General features: G+C 55.3%; 1 protein-coding gene across 3 annotated transcripts in view; it reads left to right on the top strand.

The window, feature by feature from the left end:
* DLGAP3 (DLG associated protein 3) overlaps positions 1-25,066 on the top strand; it is a 62,520-nt gene that overhangs the window by 11,149 nt on the left and 26,305 nt on the right. For all 3 annotated transcript variants that reach the window (XM_072723899.1, XM_072723901.1, XM_072723900.1), the window contains exons 2-5: positions 10,131-10,213; positions 11,445-12,602; positions 16,839-17,044; positions 17,339-17,411. In XM_072723899.1, the coding sequence (XP_072580000.1) occupies positions 11,496-12,602; positions 16,839-17,044; positions 17,339-17,411 (1,386 nt within the window). In that variant the 5' untranslated portion in view covers positions 10,131-10,213; positions 11,445-11,495. The remainder of the gene's footprint in view (positions 1-10,130; positions 10,214-11,444; positions 12,603-16,838; positions 17,045-17,338; positions 17,412-25,066) is intronic.

Here is a 25,066-nt window from a genome sequence, read left to right on the forward strand (position 1 = left end):
GTGCATGACATTGAGCGGATGTGGGTGCCTGGGTGATGTGGGGCTCACAGGTGTATTTGTTGTGTGGGGTAAGCACGTGAGTGAGCGGGTATGTGAGGTCTGTACCTGTGCAGCCTCCGTGTGGACAAGCCTCACTGTCCGTTGGGTAAAAGTGCAGAAGTGTGTGACCCCTTGTGGGAACAAGTTAGTGTGTATCTGTGCACATTATGTGCTGGTGACTACGTACACGACGAGTGCCATGCGAGTCCTGCTGGGTGATCTGCATGGCTTTGTAATCTGACTTTGGATGAATACATATGTTAAGCTGTGAATAAGCGGCCTTGGCAACATGTGCCCGTGTGCGAGGGAGGGATGGCAGGGATGGAGGCTTTCTCAGGCCGAGTGATGAGTCAGGGCACACTGGGGGTCCCCCTGGGGGCTTCGTCAAACCGCTTCGGTCAGAGAGCCCAGCTCCTTGGGGCCTGCTTGGCCTTGGTCTCTCAGTGGTGGAGAATGTTGGGCGTGGACTCAAACCAGATGCCAGTCCCTCTTCGGCCACCTCTGTGACCTTGGCCACTTTTTGTCACGTTTCTAAGCCTCACTTCCCCATCTGTAAAACCGAAGTAAAAATGCTAGCTTCCGCAGAGGCCAGTTCGCGAGGGCTGCGTGGAGAAGTGCGTCCGAAGCGCCGGACACCATGGCTTTTTAGTTGCGGGCATTCCGAGCGCCGGACCGTGGACTCCAGAGTTGCAGGGCACCAGAGGTGGTGTGTGTGACATGTGTCCAGCGCTTGAATCCACTCTATAGCGTCCCCCAGAGCAGCCCTGCAACCTCTGCCTCCGCGCCTCGCCGGGTCCTCAGGGAACCCCCCACCCTGGAGCAGCTGTGGCTGCTGGGCCCTTCTGGCACAGCCACCGGCAGGCATTTCCCTCCTGCCTTCTTCTTGTCTCCTCTACAACCTGTGCCCCAGCTGAGGGGTACGAGCTCTCGATGGCTCAGTCACTGATCCTGAGGGTATTGAGCACCTACTGTATGCCGGGTCTGTCCATACTGAGACAGATCAGATGCATCTGGTTTTCCTGGAGCTTATGGCCTGCAAGCAAACGTTCGCTCTACTGTGCTGAAGTGTGGGACCTAAGAGGAGGTCGCAACGGCTGGAGCTGATGGGGAGGGCGCTCATGGGGAAGTTTTCTTGGGAGGACGGAGGCCTGCACTGCATCAGAGGCGAAGCTGAGAGGACAGGCCTTTCCTCTGGAAGGATCTCCTCTCCCCATGCTGTCTCCCCCTGTGGCCGTGGCTCCTGCTAAGCCCAGAAATCCAGAGAGGAGAGCAAAGGCTGAGGTAACCCAGAAGCTGGGAAGGGTGGGAGGTGTTACCCCCTAAACCTGGCACCCTGCCCACCAGCCAGGCTCCATGGGTCCCCGTGGACTAGCCCTGTGCATGACCTCCCTGCAGGAGAGGCCCAGAGGAGGAGACAGGCCCCGATGTGGGCAGCGCCCGTCTACAAGCTCACACAGGTTGCTTACAGGACAGGGTGCTAACCGGGGGGGCCGACCTAAATTCTGGACTCCATCGGACATCTGGGCCATAGGGCCTGGGCTGGCTGAGAAGCTGCTGCCCAGTGGACCCTCGCCACGGGCTTGGGATCCTCCCTGTTGTTCTCTGATGGCTCTAGCAGGATGAAGTCTGGAGGCCAGAGCCCCAGTGGCCCAAATGTCATCAAACACATACAAGTGAAGGGCGCTGAAGTCAGGAGAAGCCAGTGTATGCAGGGAGACCTGTGTGTCAGTTGCCTTGGATAGATCAGCTTTTTTTGTCATTGCGACAGCCTTAGGAGGTTTATTCTCCCCATTTTACAGATGAGCAAATTGAGAATCAGACATATAGAGCGGTTTTCCAGGGTCATCGGGTGGGCTGTGATATAATAGTTGGAGGCAGATGCCTGTCTTCTCAATACCCAGCAGTAAGGTCCCCGGGCCTTCCCTTCCAGATCCCGACCGAAGAGAGGCACCATCCCTGGCTGGAGGGACTGGTGGGGCCTGCAAATCAAGGCCTCTGGTTGTCTCAGATGCCACCATCTTTGGCCACCAGGGCTGCTCTGCTAGTTTTAGCAGCTCGAGGTGCAAGAGGCCTCCAGAAGCAGCTCTGGCACACCAAGTCCTGGGTGAAACGTGAAACAAATGAATTTTCAGAGCACCTGTTTTTGATCCCAGCCCAAATGAGGCATGGCTCAGCCTCTGCCCAAGGCCCTTGGAGAGACCCTCTTGGAGGCCCTGCTTCCAGGCCTCACACATTCTAGTAGTCCCCCCACCCATTCTCAGTGGCATTGATGGACCTTTTCCCTGCTTAATTCTTAATCCTTATGACATCATGATGAGAAAGGAACTATTCTTGCTTCCATTTGGAAGTTGGGGAAACTGAACTCAAGAGAGACTACGAAGGGCCTTCCTTCGGCCCTGTGTCCAGTAAGTGGTGGGCCTGGGACGTGAACCCAAATAGTTTAACTCCAGACCCACGGTCTCTCTTATCAGCGCCCCTGACCAGGGTCCCTGAGAGTCTGGTTTTGGGAATCCTGCCCCGTGGCGAGTGGGCAGGGATGGCTTCCCCACGAGGCTTCTGCAAGGCCTTCGGGAGGGGGACACGTCGAGGCAGGAGAGCCTGAGAATGGGTTCACTCGGCAGGCCGGGAAGAGCAGGCCGAAGCCGGCGGCGGCGGCCGCAGTTAGGCGTGGGGGGTGGGGGGTGATGGCTGAGTTGAGCCTCATGGGGCCTTCAGCAGCCCTGAAGGAGGAGGCCTGACTTCTGCTCCTGGGGCCTCTCGGCTGATGGTGCCAGCCGGGGAGAGGAGCTGGGCCCAGGGAGCGGGAGCGAAGAGACCTGCGTGGGGCTGGTGGTGGACTCTGAACCCTGAGAGTCCCTCCTCAGAGCCTCAGTCCTCCCTGCAGTGTGGGGAGGCCATCTCCCCGCTCTTTCTTCTTCTGTCCCCCGAATGCCTTCCTCGAACCGTGCCAAGGGGGCGCATCTGGAGGGACCCACATGCCACTGGCAAAGAGCCATCCGGACCTGCCCAGTTGAGATGGGCTAGAGGAGTATGAGAGCAGGGCTGGGCTTGGAGGCTGGATGTCTAATACCAAATCCTTCAAGGGCTCGCTAAAGCCTGTAGAGGGAAAGGACTAGAGGTCCCTTCTATGCCCCGCTGGGCACAGGAGAAGAGTGGGTGAAGGTGGCAAGTGAGGACTTTCATTCTTATAAATAGATACATATTTTTTAAGATTTATTTACATATTTACTTTAAAGAGGGGGGCATGCATGAGGGGGCTGAGGCAGAGGCAGAGGGAGAGCATCCCCCAAGCAGACTCCCCACTGAGTGCAGAGCCTGACATGGGCCTCGAGCCCATGACCCTAAGATCATGACCTGAGCTGAAATCGAGAGTCGCCCACTTAACTGGCCGAGCCCCCCAGGGGCCCCCAGATGGGTATTGTTTTGAGCGCCTGTAATACCAGGCGTTGTTTGTGACACTCAGAATCCCGCAGCACCTGAGACAGACACGGTCCGCGTCCTGCTGGGGCTTATGTCCTCCTATGGGGAAACATACTATAAACATGTAATAGAGAAAGAAAATAATTTCAAAGGGCAATAAGTGCGGGGAAGACAATGAAGCAGGGTGATGGAGAGCATGCCTGGGGGGTGGGGCTCAACTCCAGCTGGTGAGTGGTCAGGGAAGGCCTCTCTGAGCCGAGACCTGCAAGATGAGGCAGAGGAAGCCATGGGAATATCTGGGGCAGAGCGTTCCAGCAGAGAGAACATCAAGTGCAAAGCCCCCTGAGGTGGGATTTTCAAAGAGATTATAGGTAGTGTGGGTTATTCACAGACTGAGCACTGTCCAACGGGTCAGGAGATGGATTTAGACTTGGCTCTGCCTAAATGTCTCGAGTATTTTGGAGCAGTAAGCCCATTTTCTGTAAAATTCCTACCCTAACCATCCCCCCCCACCCCCAAGAAGAGCTGATTAAATTAAGTAATAAAGGCCAACGAGAAAGACCCCGCACCTCCCTCCTTCTATTCTGTTTTCTGGGGGCAGTGAGGGTAGGAGGAGGTTTTTCTCTGGGGTCCTGAGGGGCCAGGGCTGGGCATGAGGCACATGGAGTCGTCCGCGACAGGGCTGGTGGTGAGGTAGAGAGAGGCAAGGGACAATGATGCCAGCCCAGCCCCTGGGATCCTGTAAAGGCAGCACGGCCAAGCCGGTGGTATGGGCCCGGGGCCCGGGTAGCCCTGGATGCGGGGTCCCTGGGTGCAGGGTCAGCCCGGGGAGGAGCGCCCATCCCTGAGCAGAGCAGTGCGGGCTGCAGGCCGTGGGCCCAGGGAAGGCCCCCTGCGCTGACCCATTTACACTAGTGGACACACCCCCCGCCCCCGTGCACAGGCTGCTGTCAGGATGGGGGGCGTGGAGGCCAGGGCGGGACCCCGAGGCAGGGTCCTGGCTCCTCTGGTGGACCCGGGGAAACAGGCAGGCTGGGTGGGCAACGCCCAAGCTCCGGGGGCCCGGGAGCAGGCCCGGCTCACCCGCAGGACGAGATCCAGGCCTCACTCACGGCAAGTTGCGCCGTGTTGGACCTGGCGTGGGGGCGATCTCAGAGGTTCCAGGGTGAGGGGGCGAGACAGGGCCTATCCCCGGCAAGGGGGCAACCGTACCCCTGGGCTGCCACCTGGACCACTGTGGCCAGCCCGCCGCTCTCCCAGCTGGCTTCGTGCGGAAGGCATGACTCGGTTCGTATTCGCTTTTTGAAATCTCTGTCTTTGCCCAGAGTCGCTCTGCGCCAACCTCTGACACGGAGGCCTTTGCTGTCAAGCGTGCCTGGCCCCCTGGTGCCTGGGTGTGGATGGTCTAGACGAAGGCCTGCTTTTGTCCGCAGCAGAATAGCTTCCGTCCATGGGCTCAGAGAGATTAAGGGACCCAGCCGAGGTTGCGCTGTAAACCATTGGAGGAAGTCAAGAGAAGAGAAAGGAAGAGCGTGCAGATGAAGAGGGCTACTTTAAGTGCTCCCCAGTGCCGGCTGTGCCACCAGAGGGCTTTGTGGGCTGCACCTTGTGGGCGGCGCACGTCGATCCCTTTCTGGCGCCCCATAGCTCTGCCTTCTCGCAGGCGGGAGTGTGGGCGCGGAGGGCGAGGCAGGGAGTGGGCCACAGCCTGGGCGCGGGCAGGCCCTGGGAGAGCCAAGGAGGCGCGGCTCTGGCCTCCGCAGCCCTGCCCCCTGCCTCCACGGTCCGTCCTTTTTCTGGAAGGTAATTGCTTGGGGCAGGGACAGCCTCCTGGCGGAGCGCACAGCTGCTCTCCCAGTGAGCTTTGTAGCGACAACCCCGCCAGGCTGGCGGCCCCCGGCAAGTTCCGGTTTAAGGGACTAATTGCCGGATTGTGTAGTTGGTGCTAAATCGGGTAATTTCTTGGTGACGGCATGCGTGCCAGTTCCTCCATCCCCGGGTGGGCTGGAGCCGCCTCAGGGGACCTGTCACCGCGGCGCCCCCAGGCCCTCTGGCCCCACGCGTGGGCCAGCACGGGCCGCTGCGAGGGCGGCCGCTCCCGGAGCCCGGGGGGCAGATGGGTGACGGGGGTGGTGGGGGGTGGTGATGGGGTGCAGTGGGCGGGCGGTGGCACCGGAACCTGGGGTTGCCGCGGGGCTTCCCGGAGCTTCCTCTCTTCTGAGCTCCTGTGACCTTGGACCTGGGCAACCGGGGCGCTCGCTGCTGGGAAGGCGCAGCCTCTTGGCTCTGGCGGTGGGTGGCTGTGAGCGGGCTGCTGTCTGTCTGTCTTTTCCTCTTTGGCCCACTGCACTTTCATCCCTGTGTTGGCCTCCGCTTGGTGTGGGGGGAAAGGCGGCCTCCGTGGGCTGGCGGCGGGGGCCGCAGGGAAGCCAAGGCTGCGGGCTTGACAACGTCCGGCTTGGCCGCCCGCTCTGTGACCCGGCGCGGGTCAGTTGGCCTCTCTCAGCCTCAGTTTCTCTTTCTGTGAAATGGAAGCGGGGACCCGCGTCTGTCCCTTGGGATCGTTGAGGGAGGTACGTAAGGCGTTGTAAGCGGAAGGCTCCCGTTCACCCCACGAACACCTGCCGAGCGCCGGGCGATGACCTGGGGCCAAGGGAAGGCGACTGGGGCCACGAGAAGGTGACCTGGGGCCACGGGAAGGCGACCTGGGGCTGCGGGAAGGCGACCTGGGGCTGCAGGAAGGTGACCTGGGGCTGTGGGAAGGCGACCTGGGGCCACCGGAAGGTGACCTGGGGCTGCAGGAAGGCGCCCCCGAGGTGCACGAAACCCCTGCACCTGCCTGGAGCCCAGGTCCCAGCGGGGCCGTGGCCCGTCTTCTGCTCACAACCTGAAAACGGCAGCAGCTGAGGGCGGCGCAGGTCCTGGCGCCTCGAGAGCAAACAGCAGGGAGATCTGACCTAGTCGGGAGACCAGGGAAGGCCGCCGAGGAAGCAGCAGCGAGGCTGAGATCTGAAGGGTGTGTGGGAGTTGACAAGGCAGAGGAGGGCGAGGGAAGGCTTTCTGGACGAAGAGGGGGATCAGCCCCTACGGGAGGGATCCCTGGGCTGCAGGAGGACTGGCCTGGTCGGAGCCGAGGGAGCGCGGAAGAGCGTGCATGAGGGGTCGCTTGGAAATGTCGGCGGGCTGGGCCCTGCAGGCCGTGGGGGACATGGGGGCCGCATGGGCCATGGGGGCCGCGGGGGACGTGGGGACGGTCATGGCGTTTCATCTGAACAACGGCAGTAAAACCAGTGAGGAGTTTTAAGCAGAGAGGTGACCCGATCAGATGTCCGTCTCCACGTGACCATTTGGATTGGAAGGAAAGGGGCAGGAGAGGAAGCCGGGGGACTAGTTAGGAGCTGGCAGGACAGGGGTGCTGAGTTAGTTGGACTAGTTTGCAGTGCTCTCTACCTGCAAATCTGGCCAATCGGGCCGACCATGGTTTCAAGGCAGAGGAGTTGATTCCTTACCAACAGTTAGGCCTGGAGGAAGGCGACGCTCCTGTTGGTTCCTTGGATTCCAGGACTCTCGTTTCTGGGATTCTCTAGGCCTTTCTGTCATGCTAGCAAGACCCCGGACTTTGCTCCAGGCATCATGACTGCGTTCAGGCCCAGAAGAAAGGGGGGGAAGGATGGTACCAGCAGGCCCCACCCCTTTTATCACAAAAGCAAAGGATTTCCCAGAAACGATCGGATGTTTGGGTATCATTAGCCAGGAGTGAATCGTGTGGCCTCTGGTTGCAGGGACTGCTGGGACAGGGAAAGGACACCGAGGGTGAGGCTGAGCTGGTCAGCCAGCAATGATTTGGTGGCTGTGGAAGTAAGCGGGCAGGTCTATGCCGAGGAAGCAAAATCCATAGAACCTGGTGATGGATGGAGTTATGAGTCCCCTCCCTGCTTGTGTTGCCTCCCTGTTAATTAGTGATGGGGCGACGGCGGGAGACCGTGATGGTAAAACACACCGTACGGGGCGGGTGGGGGGGGAAGCCTGGATGATCCAATCTACATCAAGGAAGTCTTTTCTTTAGGAAACCCGTAAACTGCGTTGTCGCCTCCCCTCCGTGCTCTGTATTTTAGTTTCACCGTGGTTTAGTATTTGGACGTCGGGGATTTTGGAAATCCAAAATAAGGCTTCATATGAGGGGATTATATTGTGTGATCTTGGAGAGTCTGTGAAATGGCTCCATATGCGTTTTATCATTTGATATTCAGATCCTGGGAGATGGAGAAGCAGCAGGCATCAGGTCACTTGCTTGGTGTCACACGCCTTTTGGTCTCAGAAGCTGCGCTTTTCCCACTAGACGATGCTGCCCCATAGGATGCGGGCAAGGGAGGCGAGGATAGCTTGTCTGGAGAGCATCAGTCACAGAGGCCTGGCTCCCCCGAGACTGGCACTGGGAGAACATGGATTGATGCTGAAGAGACTGAAGTTGGAGGATTCCCTAGGGGGCTCAGCGGTTGAGCATCTGCCTTCAGCTCAGGGCGTGACCCCCGGGTCCCAGGATCGAGTCCCACGTCGGGCTCCCTGCATGGAGCCTGCTTCTCCCTCTGCCTGGGTCTCTGCCTCTCTCTCTCTCTGTCTCTTATGAATAAATAAGTAAAATCTTAAAAAAAAAGAGACAGAGATTGAAGTTTGATAAGATCTTGATGGAGGCTCAGAGGCTTGGCAGCAGCCCCTGGTGTCAGGCAGGGCTGAGGGTGGGGGGAGCTGGGGAATGAATGTCCACCCTTGGGAAGCTCAGCGTGATGGGACCAACAAACAAAGCCAATGAGACGGGCTGCGCTTCTGCCAAAGTGGACTGTTGTGCTGTGAGTCTTGATCATGGTCCTGCCTGGGGCGAGGAGAGGAGGACCATGATGAGGATGAAGGCCCAGGCTATCAAAAGTTCTCTCCATGGGATCCCTGGGTGGCGCAGTGGTTCGGCGCCTGCCTTTGGCCCAGGGCGCGATCCTGGAGACCCGGGATCAAATCCCACATCGGGCTCCTGGTGCATGGAGCCTGCTTCTCCCTCTGCCTGTGTCTCTCTCTCTCTCTGTGACTATCATAAATTAAAAAACAAAACAAAACAAAACAAAAAAACGAAAGTTCTCTCCAGAGCAGTGAGGTGCTTCCAAGAGCTTTTCCAGCAACTGCTTGTGAGGCCATGTGGGTCTGAAGTCCCCCCCGGTGCCCCAGAGAAGGGCAGTGGAGGAGAAGACTTGTTGCCCAAAGCCAAGCAGTTGAGATCCATGAGGTCACCCCAGGCTCCCTTCAGGCAAGATAAGCAGCCGCATCTTCCGTCTGGGCCACCGGGTGGGCCGGGGGCTGGACATGTCTCTGTCTCCTCTATGGAAGGTTTCCAGGAGACTCCACAGCTCTCTTCATCGTCTTGCGTAGCTCAGGGCCAGGAAGTTCTTCCTGAGGTCTGACCGTGTCTCTTGCGCCGCTATCAATCATGCTGGCCAAGCTGGCTCTTGTCTGGACGTCGCTGTGTCCAATAATGGCTTCATCAGTCTCCCAGTCACGGCTGCTGCAAACTTCAGAGTCGTCTTCCTTCCTGACTCTCTCTCCCCCACCTCATCCCAGAATCGGCCAAGCCCTGCGTGTCTGCCGGAACTTTCACAGCCCCCCTCCCGCCCCCCGAATTCCTTCCTTGCCCACGTTTTGTGCCTTTATGCTTCCCGTTTCCTGCCCTTTGGGAATTTGGTCTCCCCACCACCTCGTCTCAGGACACGCAGCCCTCATTCTCCGTCCCCAGCACTGTCTTCCCCAGGAAGTCCTCCTCAGCTCCCTCTATTGGATCCGGTCTGGTCTTCATCCGAACCAGTGTGGCGTTGAGTTCAGTCATTTATTCATCCACCTGGTGAACCTTGAAGGAGGACCTGCTCGGCACAAAGCCCCGAGTTAGGTGTTGGGAGATCCAGGGACACGTAGGATACGGTTCCTTCTTGCGCTCTAGTTGGGGAGAACGGACTGAACCGATTTCAGTGCCACGTTATGGTTTCTTTCATGGGGGAACCAAGGCTGTGGGGAAACCCCGATAGGGAGGCATAACCCGGAATAAGAGTCCGGAAAGTCACGGAGGGAGGGTGAGGCTCCATGAGAGTAAGTGGTGGCCGAGGGAAAGAGCTGAGGGCAGTGGATGGAAGGAGATTCTAGGAGGAGGTACAGCTTGTGCAAAAATACAGGGACCTGAAATGACCCTGCCACGTAGGATTGTCCCCTTGTTGGACTGGAAGCCTCTCGACGACAGAGGCCATACTCGGATCACTTCTATACACGGCTTGCTCAGTCTGGCTTATGGTAGCTGCTCAACAAATTCTGTGGAGTGGATTCGTATTTGAGGGCGATGGGGGGGGGGGGGATCCCAAATGCTATGGAAGGGGAAAAAACCCAAACACGCAGTGGCTCAGCACCATGGACAGATCACAGAGACACCTGCACTTGGAGGTAGTCCAAACCGTCAGCTCATTTGCATGTATTTGCATAATGAAGCCAACTTCATTTCCCTGGGCGTCCAAAGGCTGCGCATCATGGGGGACCCAATCAGTTCTGGCGCGGGGGTCGGCTGGGAAGGGAAGCTGTCCAGGCCTGAGGCTGGGCCTCCGAGGACTCTGAGACCACTGCTCACCACGCTTTTCTCTTCCATGTAGGAGCCAGTGATCCTGAGCCTTCTGGAGCTTCCGTTCTGTCTGGTGGTGGGGATCCTGACGCCAAGGATGGGAAACCCCAGATGGTGAGTGGTAGGAGTCTGGGACATGGGGCGCGGCTCGAGGTTCTGAAACATCAGCCTGGACGTGGCGTGAAGCAGTGGGTATGGAGAGGTGGTGCTGGGGAGCGAGGGAGGACGGGTGTCCGAGGTGCTGCTGTCTGGAGTCTTTGAGGCTGTCATCCCCTCCTGGTCAGCAGATGGCCCCGGAGCCTGGTCTGGGATGAGGGAGGGCGCCGTCTGCCAGTTCCTCAGTCCCTGTCCCCCCTGCTGACACCCCCTCCTGCTGTAGCTCCTGTCCTGGCAGCTCTGCAGTCCTGATTGGAGGCAGTTCTTGCTGAGAGCTGACCTCTCTGTCCTGTAGCCTTGGCAAGCATGGGATGGGGGCCAGGGACACCGGTTCCAGCGCTCACTCTCCATCACCTCCCTGCCCGGCCCGCCCTCTGTCCCTGGGAGGAGGAACTCCTGCGTTCCCATCTCAGTTTAGGATTTAGACGCCGCCTTTTGCAGCCAGCGTCCCTCCTCTGCATGGTGACTCCTCGACAGTGGGATGAGGGTGCGGTGGGGATAAAAGGCAAAAGGGGAACACTTGGAAGCCAGAAGAGGAAGTGGCAGTCATCTCGGGTTATTCCTTCCTGTCTCAGCCCTGGAGTGGGTGGGCGGGGGGTTGGTGGGCGGGAGGAGAGTGAGCCTGCCGCCAGATGGAAGGAACAGGGTGCGGAAGGCAGGGGAGGGGGCGGCTATGTCCCTGTGGGTCCAGCGCTCTGTTTGGTTACCGCTCCTGGAGGCCGTGACCCTGAGGCCTGGCCCCACACAGCGGTGGATGTGGGTAGGACCGGGGCACAGGTGTGGCCTTGGGTCAGTGCGCCTAAAGCCAGCTCGTTAAAAGGTAGTTCACCGAATGACCGGTTTCTCTGAATATCTATTTTTGTGTCTGCTCGGGTATCCTTTTATTTTCGGTGACCTAAGTATTCTTCCAAATCCGCTCGGCTGAGGGCATTTAGTCTCGTGAACAAGTGTTTATGAAAACGTGCAGCATTCGACGGGCGATGGCATTATCTTGCACCCTTGTGAGTGCCGTCACCTAGTATGACCGTTGTAAGGGATTTCAAGCTCATTCGGGGGAAAGATAGTACAATCAATCACAATAAGTCAATGTGTGTCACCTGCAGGGACATGAGAATGCCTGATAATTGAGAGTTTTAGGTGAAGTGGCCTGTTGTTCCACCTGAATCCTTTTTTCTCCTTCTTTTCCCAGGAGGTTCCTGGGGCCTGGCCCCCAGCACCATGAAGTACCCTTGCTGAGGCCATGAGGGGTTACCATGGCGACCGCGGTAGCCATCCCCGCCCAGCCCGCTTTGCCGACCAGCAGCATATGGACGTGGGCCCAGCTGCCAGGGCCCCGTACCTGCTGGGCTCTGGGGAGGCCTTCTCCACCGAGCCCCGCTTCTGTGCCCCAAGAGCTGGCCTGGGACACCTTTCTCCTGAAGGGCCCCTGAGCCTGAGTGAGGGGCCATCAGTAGGCCCCGAGGGAGGGCCAGGGGGGGCCGGGGTTGGGGGGGGCAGCAGCACCTTCCCCAGGATGTACCCTGGCCAGGGCCCCTTCGACACCTGTGAAGACTGTGTGGGCCACCCCCAGGGCAAGGGTGCCCCCCGCCTGCCGTCCACACTCCTGGACCAGTTCGAAAAGCAGTTGCCAGTTCAACAGGATGGCTTCCACACGCTTCCATACCAGCGAGGTCCGGCGGGGGCCGGGCCGGGGCCAGGGCCCGCGTCTGGCGCCACCCCGGAGGCCCGCAGCGAGAGCCCCAGCCGCATCCGGCACCTGGTTCACTCCGTGCAGAAGCTTTTCGCCAAGTCCCACTCTTTGGAGGCCCCAGGGAAGCGGGACTACAATGGGCCCAAGGCCGAGGGAAGAGGTGGCTCTGCGGGAGACAGCTACCCCGGCCTGGGCTCCGGAGGCCCGCACGCCTCCCACCACCACCATCACCACCACCACCATCACCACCACCAGTCCAGGCACGGCAAGAGGAGCAAGAGCAAGGACCGCAAGGGGGACGGGCGGCACCAGTCCAAGGCCGCTGGCTGGTGGAGCTCCGATGACAACTTGGACAGCGATAGTGGCTTCCTGGCGGGTGGGCGGCCCCCTGGGGAGCCTGGTGGTCCCTTCTGCCTGGAGGCTCCAGACGGGTCCTACCGGGACTTGAGCTTCAAGGGGCGCTCAGGCGGGTCAGAAGGCCGCTGCCTTGCCTGCACTGGCATGTCCATGTCACTGGATGGACAATCGGTGAAGCGAAGTGCCTGGCACACTATGATGGTCAGCCAAGGCCGGGACGGATACCCCGGGGCCGGGCCGGGCAAGGGGCTCCTGGGTCCGGAGGCCAAGGCCAAAGCCAGGACTTATCACTATCTGCAGGTGAGGCTTTGGTGGGCCCAGGGAGCGGGGTCCTCGACCCTCATCGGTGCTGTCATCCAGGGAGCTCTCGGAAGGGCTGGCTGGGAGTCACTTGTCCCTGCGATGGAGGCCCGGAGGCGGGGAGGTTGTGCCCTGCCTCCCTGCCTCCCTGCGAGTCCCTTCGGGGATCTCAGTTTCCCCATTTTTGACATTGCGTGTCAGTGCGGGGAAGACTTCCCTTCGACCTGTTTGCACAAGCTGTGCTGAGCCTCTGTCTTAGGGGCTTGGAGGCAGAATGAGGTCGAGGGTGGGCCACGGGAAGGACGGCGCGGCCCTCGGGATTGGAGGTCACAGTCGGAAAGGAGTTCTCTCGCCCCCAGGCCTTCTCCAGGCCTCTTTTCTGCTCAGATCTGGGTGGTCCAGATACTGAGTAGAAGGTCAGTTATTTCCAGAGCATTGCTTCTGCTGGGTATGTCGTCCCGGGGTGCCTGCGGCAGAGGACTCCATGAGGCCGAGGCCGTGGGAGAGCCCGGGGGGCCTGTCCTGGGGGTTTTCCTGGGCTGGGGACACGCTGACGTCTGAGCCCCAGATACGACCCCAGGGCAGGGAGTCTTGGGAGCGGATGGTGCAGGTGACGGCTGGCATGACGTCCCCGTCCTGTCTCGCCACTTGCATGGTCTCTGCAGCTGAGGCTAGGGGCTCTGACCCCTTCTGCTTATGGGGTCCTTATCCATCCCGCACCGTCCCCTCTCTGTCTTCCTCCCGAGGTGAGGTCAGGGCTCTTCCCACTGTCAACCTTCCTCTTCTCTGTTCAGGCCCCTCTCCTGTACTCCTTGGCTGGCTTCATTTTTTTTCTTTTTTAAGTTTTATTTATTTAGGTCATGTCTACACCCAATATGGGCTCAAACTCATGACCCCGAGACCAAGAGTCTCACGCTCTTCTGACTGAGCCAGCCAGTTGCCCCTACCACGACCCCCCGCCCCACCCCGCTTGCTCTCTTAAGGCCTCGCATAGGTTTAGGAGGAAAAGTCAATACAAGTTCTGGAAGTCCAGGAGACTTGGAGTTTCCCCCCAAACCCACGTTCCACATATTTCATCCGCAGTCGTTCACTGGGGCGCATTTCCGGGGGGGAGCCTTGGATACAAAGGTAGAGACACAGGTGGGGCTTGCGAAGCGATTAGACCGGGAAGCAAGTAGGATAGAGCAGCGAGGCCGGGCTGGAGAAGGCCAGGCACCTCGGGAGCACGGAGGAGGCACATCACCCCCTGGGGTGGTGGCTGGGGGCTGCTCAGGACCAGGCTCAGGGCCGGGGACTCCTGAGCTGAATTCCCTCCCATGGGAGCTGGAGTTGGTCTCGTGCAGCAGTGGATTAAGGGTCCCCCAGGAGGAGGCCGCAGCCGTTCGTTCAGGGTACTGAGCATTGACCTTGCATGCGTGGTTTGAGGGTCCCTGGCCTTGCCAGTAAGTTCTTCACGCAGCGGGGCTCTCCTGGGTGGAGAACTTGCGAGAGCCCAAGGGAGAAAAAAATCGGGCCGCGTGAGAGCCGGAAGGGGTGGCCGGGGGGCTAGGGAAGGTTGGAGACTCTGGGCTGGCCTCGGGTGTGCCCCCTTGCTGGGGAGGCAGAGGTTCTCAGCGCCGGGAGCTGAGGGTCCCGCAGGAAGGGCCGAGGGGGGATGGCGGACCCTGCTGGGGCCTGGCTGTCCCTGGGGCCTCGCTGCCAGCCGCTGCTCCAGGGCCGCCCTGACCTCTCTGGGGGCTCCCTTTTTAACATGCGCCTCACAGTGTCCTGCAGAGGAGCGAGGAGCCGCAGTGGCTGTGGAGGGGGAGCCCTGCAGTGGCAGAGCCGCCCGGCTGTCCCTGTCCCATGTGCGCTCTGCGCCTGGGGCTCCTCTCCGCGGGTGGGCGGCGGGGGAGGGAGGATCCCTTGGGTCCTGGGGCTCCAGGCATCCTAGGATGGCGGAGTGGGAGCCCGTTGGGGGGGTGGGGGGGACCAGCACCCTGCAGGGACCTTGCACGAACACAGGGGCAGCCGGACCCTTCGGACCAGGTGCCTCCGTGGGCTCCTTAACCCTTTTGCTGGACCCCAGCACTCCCTCCACCCCCTTCTGAACCCCTCCCGTTTGCCGGAGTCCTTGTCCCTTTGCAGACTCTAGTCCCATCCCTGTGTTTCCATCCTGTGGCTGAGCTCCGGCCCCCTCCCTGAGCCCTGCCCCTCCCTGCGGGTTCCTTCCTCCTGGGATCCCATCCCATGCCTGGGACTTTGTTCAGATCCTGACGTCCGTCCCCTCTGCTAGCCTCACCCCCAGAGTCTGTGTCCCTCCCTGAACCCTGTGCTCCCCCTGAGTCCTGACCCCTGTCACCGCCGCACCCCATTCCACATGTTCCTTACGATGGCTGTTTGCAGTCTTCCCTGCCGCCCCGGCCCTCTCCCCCATGCCTCCATTTATACCTCATGCCTCCTAGTGGAGTCAGCGGCTTCCTGTCAGCCCACCCACAGACTCCTCTGGGCCCCCACCACCCCCGGGCCCTTCCTGTCAGCCCACCCACAGACTCCTCTGGGCCCCCACCACCCCCGGGCCCTCCCTTCTTGGCTCAGAGGAAAGGCCGAGGCCACTCATCCCAGGCTGACTCCTGCAGCAGGGCTTGAGCCCACCTCCCCAGAGCCCCCTCCACCCCGGGACTGACTGTCCCCCATCACCGCCCCCTCCCCATTTAAACACTATCTTTGTCTACTGGCTCTTTCTCTTACCCTGGAAACCTGCCCGGATCTCTCATCCTGAGAAATCCTTCTTTAACTCTACACCCCCTGCCATCCCCTGTCTTCCCTTCACACCCAGGGTCTTCGAGCACCGCCTCTGCATCCTCACCTCCTTTCCCTGCACTATAGGCTGCCTTGACGGACGCCCTCCAGTGCTTATGCCCGGCCCAGCCAACAGTCCGGAGGCCTTGCTGGGGCCGCGCACGCTGTGTCCACCCATTTATCCTTCGCCCCCCACCCCTCCCCGGGATGTGGGCCTCCTCGTCCCCACCAGTCCCCAGACGAGGAACCGGACAGAGTCGTGGGTTCCGCTCAGGTCCTCCTGTAGCCAAGTGATGGGGCGAGAACTTAACACGGATCCGCGTCCCGCGTCCGAATCACTAACCTCGGAGCGCACTGTGGCATTTGACATTATCAACTCCTTTTATTCTGGAAATGTCTCCTGTTTCCATGACACGGCATTCTCCTGACTTCCCTCCCACCCCCTCGGCCCACTCCTTCTCAGGTGACTTCATAGGCTTTTCTTCCTTTCTTTGCAGTCCCCTTTTTAAATGTCACTGGATCCCTCCCCAGCTCTCCTTCTCCCCCCTGGGCTGTTTCGCTCACCCCTGGGGATTCAGCTGCCGCCCGTGACTCCCACGTGTCTGCCTGGAGCCCGGATCCCTCCGCCGAACTCCAGCACCCAGCACCCAGCACCCAACCACCTGCTCGGCATTTCCCTGCCAAACTTAAGATACTCAACCCTAACCTATCACCTCTCCCCCAAACCCGTTCCTCTGGGATTCTGCGGCTCTGAGCGACAGCACCCTCCCCCGGGGCCTCAGCCAGCAGCCTCCCAGGCATCTGCGGCTCCTCCCCGCCCCTCGCCCCCTCGCCCCCTCGCCCCCTCGCCCCCTACGTCTAATCAGGCTCACTGGTGCTCTTTAACACCTCATTTCCATCTCCCGTCCCCCTCATTGTCACGGTCTTAATTTAGGCTCATCATCTCTTGCCTGGCTAACAGCACCAGCCTCCTAATTGGTCTCCCTCCTGCCCCTCGAGCCCCTGCCCCGCTCCCAGCCCCACCCGGTGCATCCCCCACTTTGGACTGTGGGGCGTGCTTTCGGAACCCAATGCTTGGAGGCCTCTGCTCCAAGGCTCCTCAGAGAGGGAAGGATAGGAGGCTTGGAGGGTTTGGGGTGGCAGCAGGTTGAGAGGGGGAAGGAGAAGGAGGGGTGATAGGTGGGGATGGGTGGTACTCCAGTGCAGGGGGTGGGTCATCACAGGTCGCAAGTCACTGGCCTCTTATCCTCATCCTCTTGGCTCCTGACCGGTCACCTTGGTTGAACAGCGACAGGTCCACGGAGGATGATGAGGCCCCCCCGTAATGGGGGGACAGCCTGAACGCTTCCCTCGGGCTCTGCCTCTGGTGTCTCTGCCCTGGCGGTGGGGACAGGGGCCCTGACTCCCAGGTTTAGCAGGCGGGTGTCCGAGAGACAGAAGCTGCTGTCCCCGCAGGTGCCGCAAGATGACTGGGGGGGTTACCCCACTGGGGGCAAGGATGGGGAGATCCCCTGCCGCAGGATGCGGAGCGGCAGCTACATCAAAGCCATGGGGGATGAGGAGAGCGGAGACTCGGACGGCAGCCCCAAGACATCTCCCAAAGCCGTGGCCCGGCGCTTCACCTCCCGCCGCTCCTCCAGTGTGGACCAGGCCCGGATCAAGTAAGGACGGGAGGGCTGGGGCTGGGGTGGGAGCTGATTCAGGGTCCCTGCAGGAGACACCTGCGGGCGCGTCAGGGCCGGGGCCTGCTTTGGGTTCAGCTGGGCGTCTTGTCCTGCCCCACCTGGAGAAGGGGCCCCTGCTGGTAGCTCCCATCTGGGTGCCTCTGGGATCCCTGCGCCCAGGAGCGACCTGTTGGGGGGCTTCTGAGGGGCACCACCTGCCCGGGAGCCCCAGCGCTGGGAGTCCCACCTTCTTCAGACCCCCTCTGAATGTGGCCCTTTGACCCTTCCCAGCTGCTGTGTCCCGCCCCGGATCCATCCCCGGAGCTCCATCCCTGGCTACAGCCGTTCCCTCACCACCGGACAGGTAGGGGCGGCAGGTGCCTGTAGGGGGGGGGGGGGAGAGGGGCGCTTCCAGGCCCCCTCAGCAGGTCCGGGCCCGGGGGGGTGGGCAGCTGGGGCGCAGCTGGGACGCAGCTGGGCGCGGTCTCAGCCCACCCTTCAGACCTCCAAGGGTCCCCAGGTGCTGACTTTGCAGGGGGACTTCAGTTCTCCGGGGTCCCCCGGCCGCCGGGCCTGGTCGCAGCTGGCCCCGAGCAAGGGTGGCAGTGCTGTGGCCGAGACGGGGCTCCCCCCAACCCCGTGGACTGTTCCACATCCTGGCAGTAGGTGCCTGGGGCTCTGGGGTGCCCGGTGGGGGGCTCAGTGGGAGAACCTGGGTGCCTGCCCCGACCTGGGGCCAAGAGCGTCTGCTAAGCGGGGGCAGGCGCGGTGCCGGCTCAGCGACTTGGGCAATTTACGTGACTTTTTTGAGCCCCACTTTATTTCAAAACTAGGCATCATAGTAGTGTTCTTGGCACAGCAGCTGTGCTCGGGAAAGGATAGCTATCGTTACAGTTTGCTGGCGGGTGGGGAGCAACGCAGAAGATGATCTGATTGGCCCCAACTGTTTGCGGCTGGGGTCTTTGGGACGGTCCCCAAACCAGGGAACCTGACGGGCACGGCTGTCCCTCCACGTCCCACACCGTGTGGCTGAATCCCATGGAGGGTGCTCAGGCCTCAGTTCACCTGCCCCCTCAGCGCCAGCTAACAGGGCCGGCTCTCCCCTTCTGGAAGCCCCGTGCTTGGTTGGCCCTGGAGACCCGCACCTTGCAGCTCTGCTGGATTCCCGGCCTGGCTGCCCGGCTCGCTCGCCCTGCGGAGCGTCTCCAGCTCTCCAGGACCCAGCACTGGGTTTTTCCAGGGCTGTAGTTGCCGGACTTCTCTCCACACTCACTCCTTGGGCCCGTGGCTCGGAGTAGCAGGGACAGCCCGATGGCCCCCAATGTGTGTCTCCAGCTCTGATCTTCCCGTAGTTGCCAATGCATGCGTGTCTCATGGGGTATCAGAATCTCCCTTGGATGTTGAGGAGACTCAAACTTAAGAGGTCCACAGTGAGGCTGCTGCACCCTCATCCCCTTCTCCTTCCCCCACAAAACACCCTGCTCCATTCACTGCCCTCTCCGGCTCGGGTAAGGGCAACTTCTAGGAGCTCGGATCCCAAAGCCTGAAGTCCGCCTCAACTCCTTTCTCTCTGTCTCACTTGCCCATATCCAACCCTTCAACAAATCCTGTGGGTCCCCCTTTCAGGCATGCCCGGGGTCCAGGCGCTTCCCCCCACACCCACTGCACTACTCCCATCTGCATCAGCATGGCTTTTTTCCCCCCCAACATTTAGGGAAATTTATTTTATTATTATTTTTATTGGAGTTGGATTTGCCAACATATCGCATATCACCCAGTGCTCATCCCATCAAGTGCCCCCCTCAGTGCCAGTCACCCGGCCACCCCAATCCCCTGCCCACCTCCCTTTCCACTACCCCTTGTTCATTTCTCAGAGTCAGGAGTCTCTCATGTTCTGTCTCCCTCTCTAATATATCCCACTCATTTTCTCTCCTTTCCCCTTTATTCCCTTTCACTATTCTTTATATTCCCCGTATGAGTGAAACCATATAATATTTGTCCTTCTCCAATGGACTTACTTCACTCAGCATCATACCCTCCAGTTCCATCCACATCGAAGCAAATGGTGGGTATTTGTCATTTCTGATGGCTGAGCCATACTCCATCGTACACATAGACCACATCTTCTCTCTCCATCATCTGTCGATGGACACCGAGGCCCCTTCCACAGGTTGGCTACTGTGGACATGGCTGCTATGAACATCGGGGTGCAGGTGTCCCTTAGTTTCACTGCATCTGCATCTTTGGTGGGAATGTGAACTGGGACAGCCACTCTGGAGAACTGTGTGGAGGTTCCTCAAAGCATGGCTTTTGTCTGCCCTATCTCATTGCCCCCAAAGAGGTCTCCTGCAGCCCCCCCCCATTCATTCTCTCTCCGCGTGGCCCCTGGGGGGATGGTTTCAAAATAGAATTGCATTCATTCCAAACCCTCGCCTTACTCAGAGGACGTTACTGTGACTTCTAAGGCTCTGCTGCATCTGGCCCTGGTGCGTCCGGTAAGTCCTTCTAACGCTGTCCCCTGCCGTCCCCCACCCCAGCCACACTGGTCCCCTGGCTCCTCCGACACCACGGGCGTGCTCCAGCTTTTTGTCTCCTTACGTGTTACGTGTGTCTTTTGTAAACAGTTTGAGGAGTTTATTTCACATCTATTCTGACAACTGCTTGAGGGTTAGTACATTTATATTTGTTGTGGTTACTGATAGGCCTGGGCGTGTTTTGTGGTTTTATTTTGTGCCCTTATTTCTCCTGCCTTTTGGGTGATGCTTTTCTACTCCTTTGCTACCTTCTTTTGGATTAGTTTTCTTCATTTTTCTTTCTTAAAGATTTTATTTATTTGCGAGCGAGAGAGAGCATGAAGAGGGGTTGAGGGTGGGGCGGAGGCAGAGGGAGAAGCAGACTCCCGGACCCTGGGATCATGACCTGAGCTGAAGGCAGACAGATGCTTGACTGACTGAGCCACCCCGGTGCCCCTGGCTTAGTTTTCTTCATTTTTCTTCCCACCAAATCCCACTCTGGTTTGGCAGTTCTATATTCTATTTTCATTCTTGTGCTTACTCTTAGGATTTTCATGTGTATATTTGACTTTGCAAAGTCTAAATTCGACAATTTCTTCTAGCCTTAGGACACTTCCGTGGTGATCACCTCTTCCCTTCTTACCTGTGCATGTTGCCTGGTATTTTAGTCCCACCTTGTTTTTACCTCTCCGAATGAGTCTTTCTTATTGTTGTTACATTTTATGCTTTAGTACTTGATTATATAGACTCACATCTTTACCTCCCCGCCCCCGTACATCCTTATATTTTGTTTCTTCCTTTTAAATATTCTTTAGTAACTTTCTCAGTCAATGTCTGTTAGTAGCAAACTTTGCCTTTAACGAAAAATGTAGCCTACCCTCATTATTTACTATAAATCAGCTTATTATAGAATTTTAGGTCAGCGTTTGTTTTCTCTCAGTGTTTTGAAGATATTCTTTTGTCATCTGTCTTCTGTTGTTGCCATTGCGAAGTCTGCAATCAATCTAATCGTCTTTGTGGATGGCGTTCATTTCCTTCTGATTGCTGTTGAGATCTTGTCTGTGATTTTGGTGTTCTGCAGTTTCACTCCATGTGTGTTCTCTCTGTATCCGAAGATTAGTGCTATTCATCAAATCTGGAAAATTCCCTCATGGTTACTGTTTGCTGGCACATCTTTTTTCATCCTTTTTACTTCCAACCTACTTATGGTTTTATTTATTTTTTAAAGATTTTATTTATTTATTCATGAGAGACACAGAGAGAGAGGCAGAGACACAGGCAGAGGGAGAAGCAGGCTCCATGCAGGGAGCCCGACGTGGGACTCGATCCCGGGACTCCAAGATTGTGTCCTAGGCCAAAGGCAGGTGCTCAACCACTGAGCCACCCAGGGATCCCCCTACTTATGCTTTTATTTTTTTATTTTTTAAAGATTTTATTTATTCATGAGAGATGCACAGAGAGAGAGAGAGAGAGAGAGAGAGAGAGAGAGGCAGAGACACAGGCAGAGGGAGAAGCAGGCTCCATGCAGGGAGCCCGACATGGGACTCGATCTGGGGACTCCAGGATCACGCCCTGGGCTGAAGGTGGTGCTAAACCTCTGAGCCACCCGGGCTGCCCTACTTATGCTTTAAAAAAAAAACTCCAGGGATCCCTGGGTGGCGCAGTGGTTTGGCGCCTGCCTTTGGCCCAGGGTGCGATCCTGGAGACCCGGGATCGAGTCCCACGTCGGGCTCCCGGTGCATGGAGCCTGCTTCTCCCTCTGCCTGTGTCTCTGCCTCTCTCTCTCTCTCTCTCTGTGACTATCATAAATAAATAAAAATTAAAAAAAAAAACTCCAGTCTAACAATTTCTGCCTTTCGAACGAGGCTTTCTCATTCATTCATGGTTAATGTGATTATTGATATGGTTGGATTGTATCGTGTCATTGTCGTTCCTCTGTTCTTTCTTTACTGTCTTCTTTTGTATCAGAAATGTTTTGGTGTCCCATTTTAATTTCTTTGTTATTCATTCCGTTTTTACTAGATTATTTGAGTTATTAGAGTTGTTCTAGGAATTGCAATGTGTACCATGACTGGTTAAAATCTAACTAATTCTGGTAAAATATAGAAGCGATGCTCCAATGTATCTCTTTTCCTCTCTCCCCTCTTTGTGCTATTAGTGTCGTGTACCTTTCCTGAGTATGTTATCAATCTAACAATTATTATAAAGTAATGATGATATTATGATAATACTTGTGTAAAATATTGTGCCTTTTAAAGAAGTTGAGAGAAAAAAATCAGGCAACTGTATCTATAGAGTCTTTTATATTTGTCGTTTCTGCTCCCTTTCCTCTCTTCTGGTGGATTTGAGTTACTGTTAAGTGTCACGTCCCTTTAGCCTGAAGAACTTTCATTAACATTTCTTGGGTCTGCAACAAATTCCTCAGTTTATATGTATTTGGAAAGATCATTAGTTTTACTTCATTTTTGAAGAATAGTTTTGCTGAATGTGGAATTCCTGGTTGACAGTTTTTTTCTTTCAGCATTTCAAATCTACCATTCCCATGCTTATTGCTGTGATGAAAAGCCAGTTGTTAATCATATTGTTGTTTTCTTGTGTGTCATGAATTGTTTTCCCCTTGCTGCTATTAAGATTTTCTCTTTGTCGAAATGGCTTCCAACATTTTGGCCCTAACATATCTGGCTATGGATCAGAAAAATTCCAATGAGTTTGGATTAGTTTTCTTCATTTTTCTGTGATTTTAAACATTACACACATTACAGGTGTGCTCCATTGGCCAGAGAGCTGCTTTGTATTTAACCTACTTTGCATTTATTGAGTTACTTTAATCTGTAGATTAATGTTTCATCACATTTGGAAAATAACTTTGAGTTATTTTTTCAAGTATCTTTTTCTTTCCCTTTCTCTCTTCTTTTGGGATTCCCATTACACGTATACTGCTTTGCTTATTATTGTCCCATAGGTCAGAGACCTTTGGGACAATAATGGGTTTCTGTTTATTTTTATTCTTTTTTTAAATCTCTGTTCTTCAGATTGCATAATTTATACTGATCTAGTTTACTGATCATTTCTAATGCTGAGCACTTCTAGTGAATTTTTCACTTCCATTACTGTATTTTTCAGCTCCAGAATTTCCTTTTGGCTCTTAAAAAAATTCTTTTTTTAATTCATGAAAGTCATTGCTATGTTTTCTTTTCAGTCTTTAAACATGATTTACTTTAGATATTTTAACATATTTGTAATAGCTGCTTTGCCGTTTTTGTCTGATAAATGAAACATTTGGGGACATTCACATTTTCTTGTTTATTTGCATGTCTCATTTTTTTTCTTGTATACTGAACATTTTAAGAAATATATTGTAGCAACTCTGGATTCTTACTTGACCTTTAAAATTTTTTAAAAATTTACATTCTAGTTAGTTAACATACAGTGCAATATTGGTTTCAGGAGTAGAATTCAGCAATTCATCGCTTATATACAACACCTAGTGCTCATCACAAGAGCCCTCCTTAATACTCATCTAGCCCATCTCCTACCCATGTCCTTCCATCAATCCTCAGTTTGTTCTCTATCGTTAAGAGTCTCTAATTTTTTTTCCTTCTCTCTCTTTTTTTTTCCCTTTCCCCCCTTTCCCATATGTTCACTTGTTTTGTTTCTTAAATTCCACATATGAGTGAAATCATATGGTATTTGTCTTTCTCTGACTGAATTATTTCACTTAGCATAATGCACTCTAGCTCCATCCTCATTGTTGCAAATGGCAAGATTTCATTCTTTTTGATGACTGAGTAATATTCCTATATATATATATACATATATACATATATATACACATATACATATATAATATACACATATACATATACACATATACATATACATATATACATATACACATATACATATATGTACATATATATACATATATACATATATATATATACATATATACATATATACATATATATATATACATATATATATATTTCACCTTCTCTATCCATTTTCATCAGTCACTGGACATTTGGGCTCTCTCCATAGTTTGGCTATTGCTGAGAATGCTGCTATAAACATCAGAGTGCATGTACCCCTTCAAATCTGTATTTTTTAATCATTTGAGTAAATCCCTAGTGATGCAATTGTTGGATTATACAGTAGCTCTATTTTTTAACTTTTTGAGGAACATCGATACTGCTCTTCAGAGTGGCTGCACCAGTTTGCATTCCAACCAGCAGTGTAAGAGGGGCTCCCCTTTCTCTGCATCCTTGCCAACACTTAATGTTTCTTGTGTCATTAATTTTAGCCTTTCTCACAGGTGTCAGGTGGTGTTTCATCATAGTTTTGATGTGCATTTCCCTGATGATGAGTGATGTTGAGCATCTTTTCATGTGTCTATTAGCCATCTGGATGTCTTGTTTGGAAAAATATCAATTCATGTCTTCTGCCCATTTCTTAACTGGATTGTTTGATTTTTGAGTGTTGAGTTTGATAAGTTCTTTATAGATTTTGGATTTTAACCCTTTATCAGATATGTCATTTGCAAATATCTTTTCCCATTCTGTACACTGCCTTTCAGTTTTGTTGGTTGTTTCCTTTGCTGTGCAGAAGCTTTTTATCTTGATGAAGTCCCAATAGTTCATTTTTGGTTTTGTTTCCCTTGCCTCCAGTGATGTGTCTGGAGGTAAGAAGTTGCTATGGCCAATGTCAAAGAGGTTGCTGTCTGTGTTCTCCTCTAGGATTTTGATGGTTTCCTGTCTCACATTTAGGTCTTTCATCCATTTTGAATTTATTTTTGTGCATGGTGTAGGAAAGTGGTTCAGTTTCATTCTTCTGCATGTGGCTGTCCAGTTTTCCTAACACCATTTGTTGAAGAGACTGTCTTTTTTCCATTGGATATTCTTTCCTGCTTTATTGAAGATTAGTTGACCATATAGTTGTGGATTCTTACTTTACCTCTTGAAGATTGTTATTGCTTTGTTTATGTGTTTGTGGATCCCTGGATTAAATCTGTGAAACCTGTCTTCCCTGTTAAATATGGTCTCTGATGTAGTCACTGTTTTTTTTCTTGTTTTTATTTTTAAGCCTGGTTTCCTAGCGGTTGTCCTTGCATCTGCATAGCTTAGTGTTCAACCAGAGATTGGTCAGAGATTGTGCCCAAGAACCTTGAGCCAGAAAGGCTTTTCTCGGCTTATGGTTCTATGTGTGGACTAGGGACTGCAGGCTGTTTTTTTTTTTTTTAAATTGGAGTTCAATTTGCCAACATATAGCATAACACCCAGTGCTCATCCCATCAAGTGCCCCCCTCAGTGCCCATCACCCAGTCACCCCCACCCCCCGCCCACCTCCCCTTCCACCACCCCTTGTTCGTTTACCAGAGTTAGGAGTCTCTCATGTTCTGTCTCCCTCTCCGATATTTCCCACTCATTTTCTCTCCTTTCCCCTTTATTCCCTTTCACTATTTTTTATATTCCCCAAATGAATGAGACCATATAATGTTTGTCCTTCT

Source organism: Vulpes vulpes, chromosome 10 (assembly GCF_048418805.1).
Source record: "Vulpes vulpes isolate BD-2025 chromosome 10, VulVul3, whole genome shotgun sequence".
Taxonomy (NCBI): Eukaryota; Metazoa; Chordata; class Mammalia; order Carnivora; family Canidae; genus Vulpes; species Vulpes vulpes.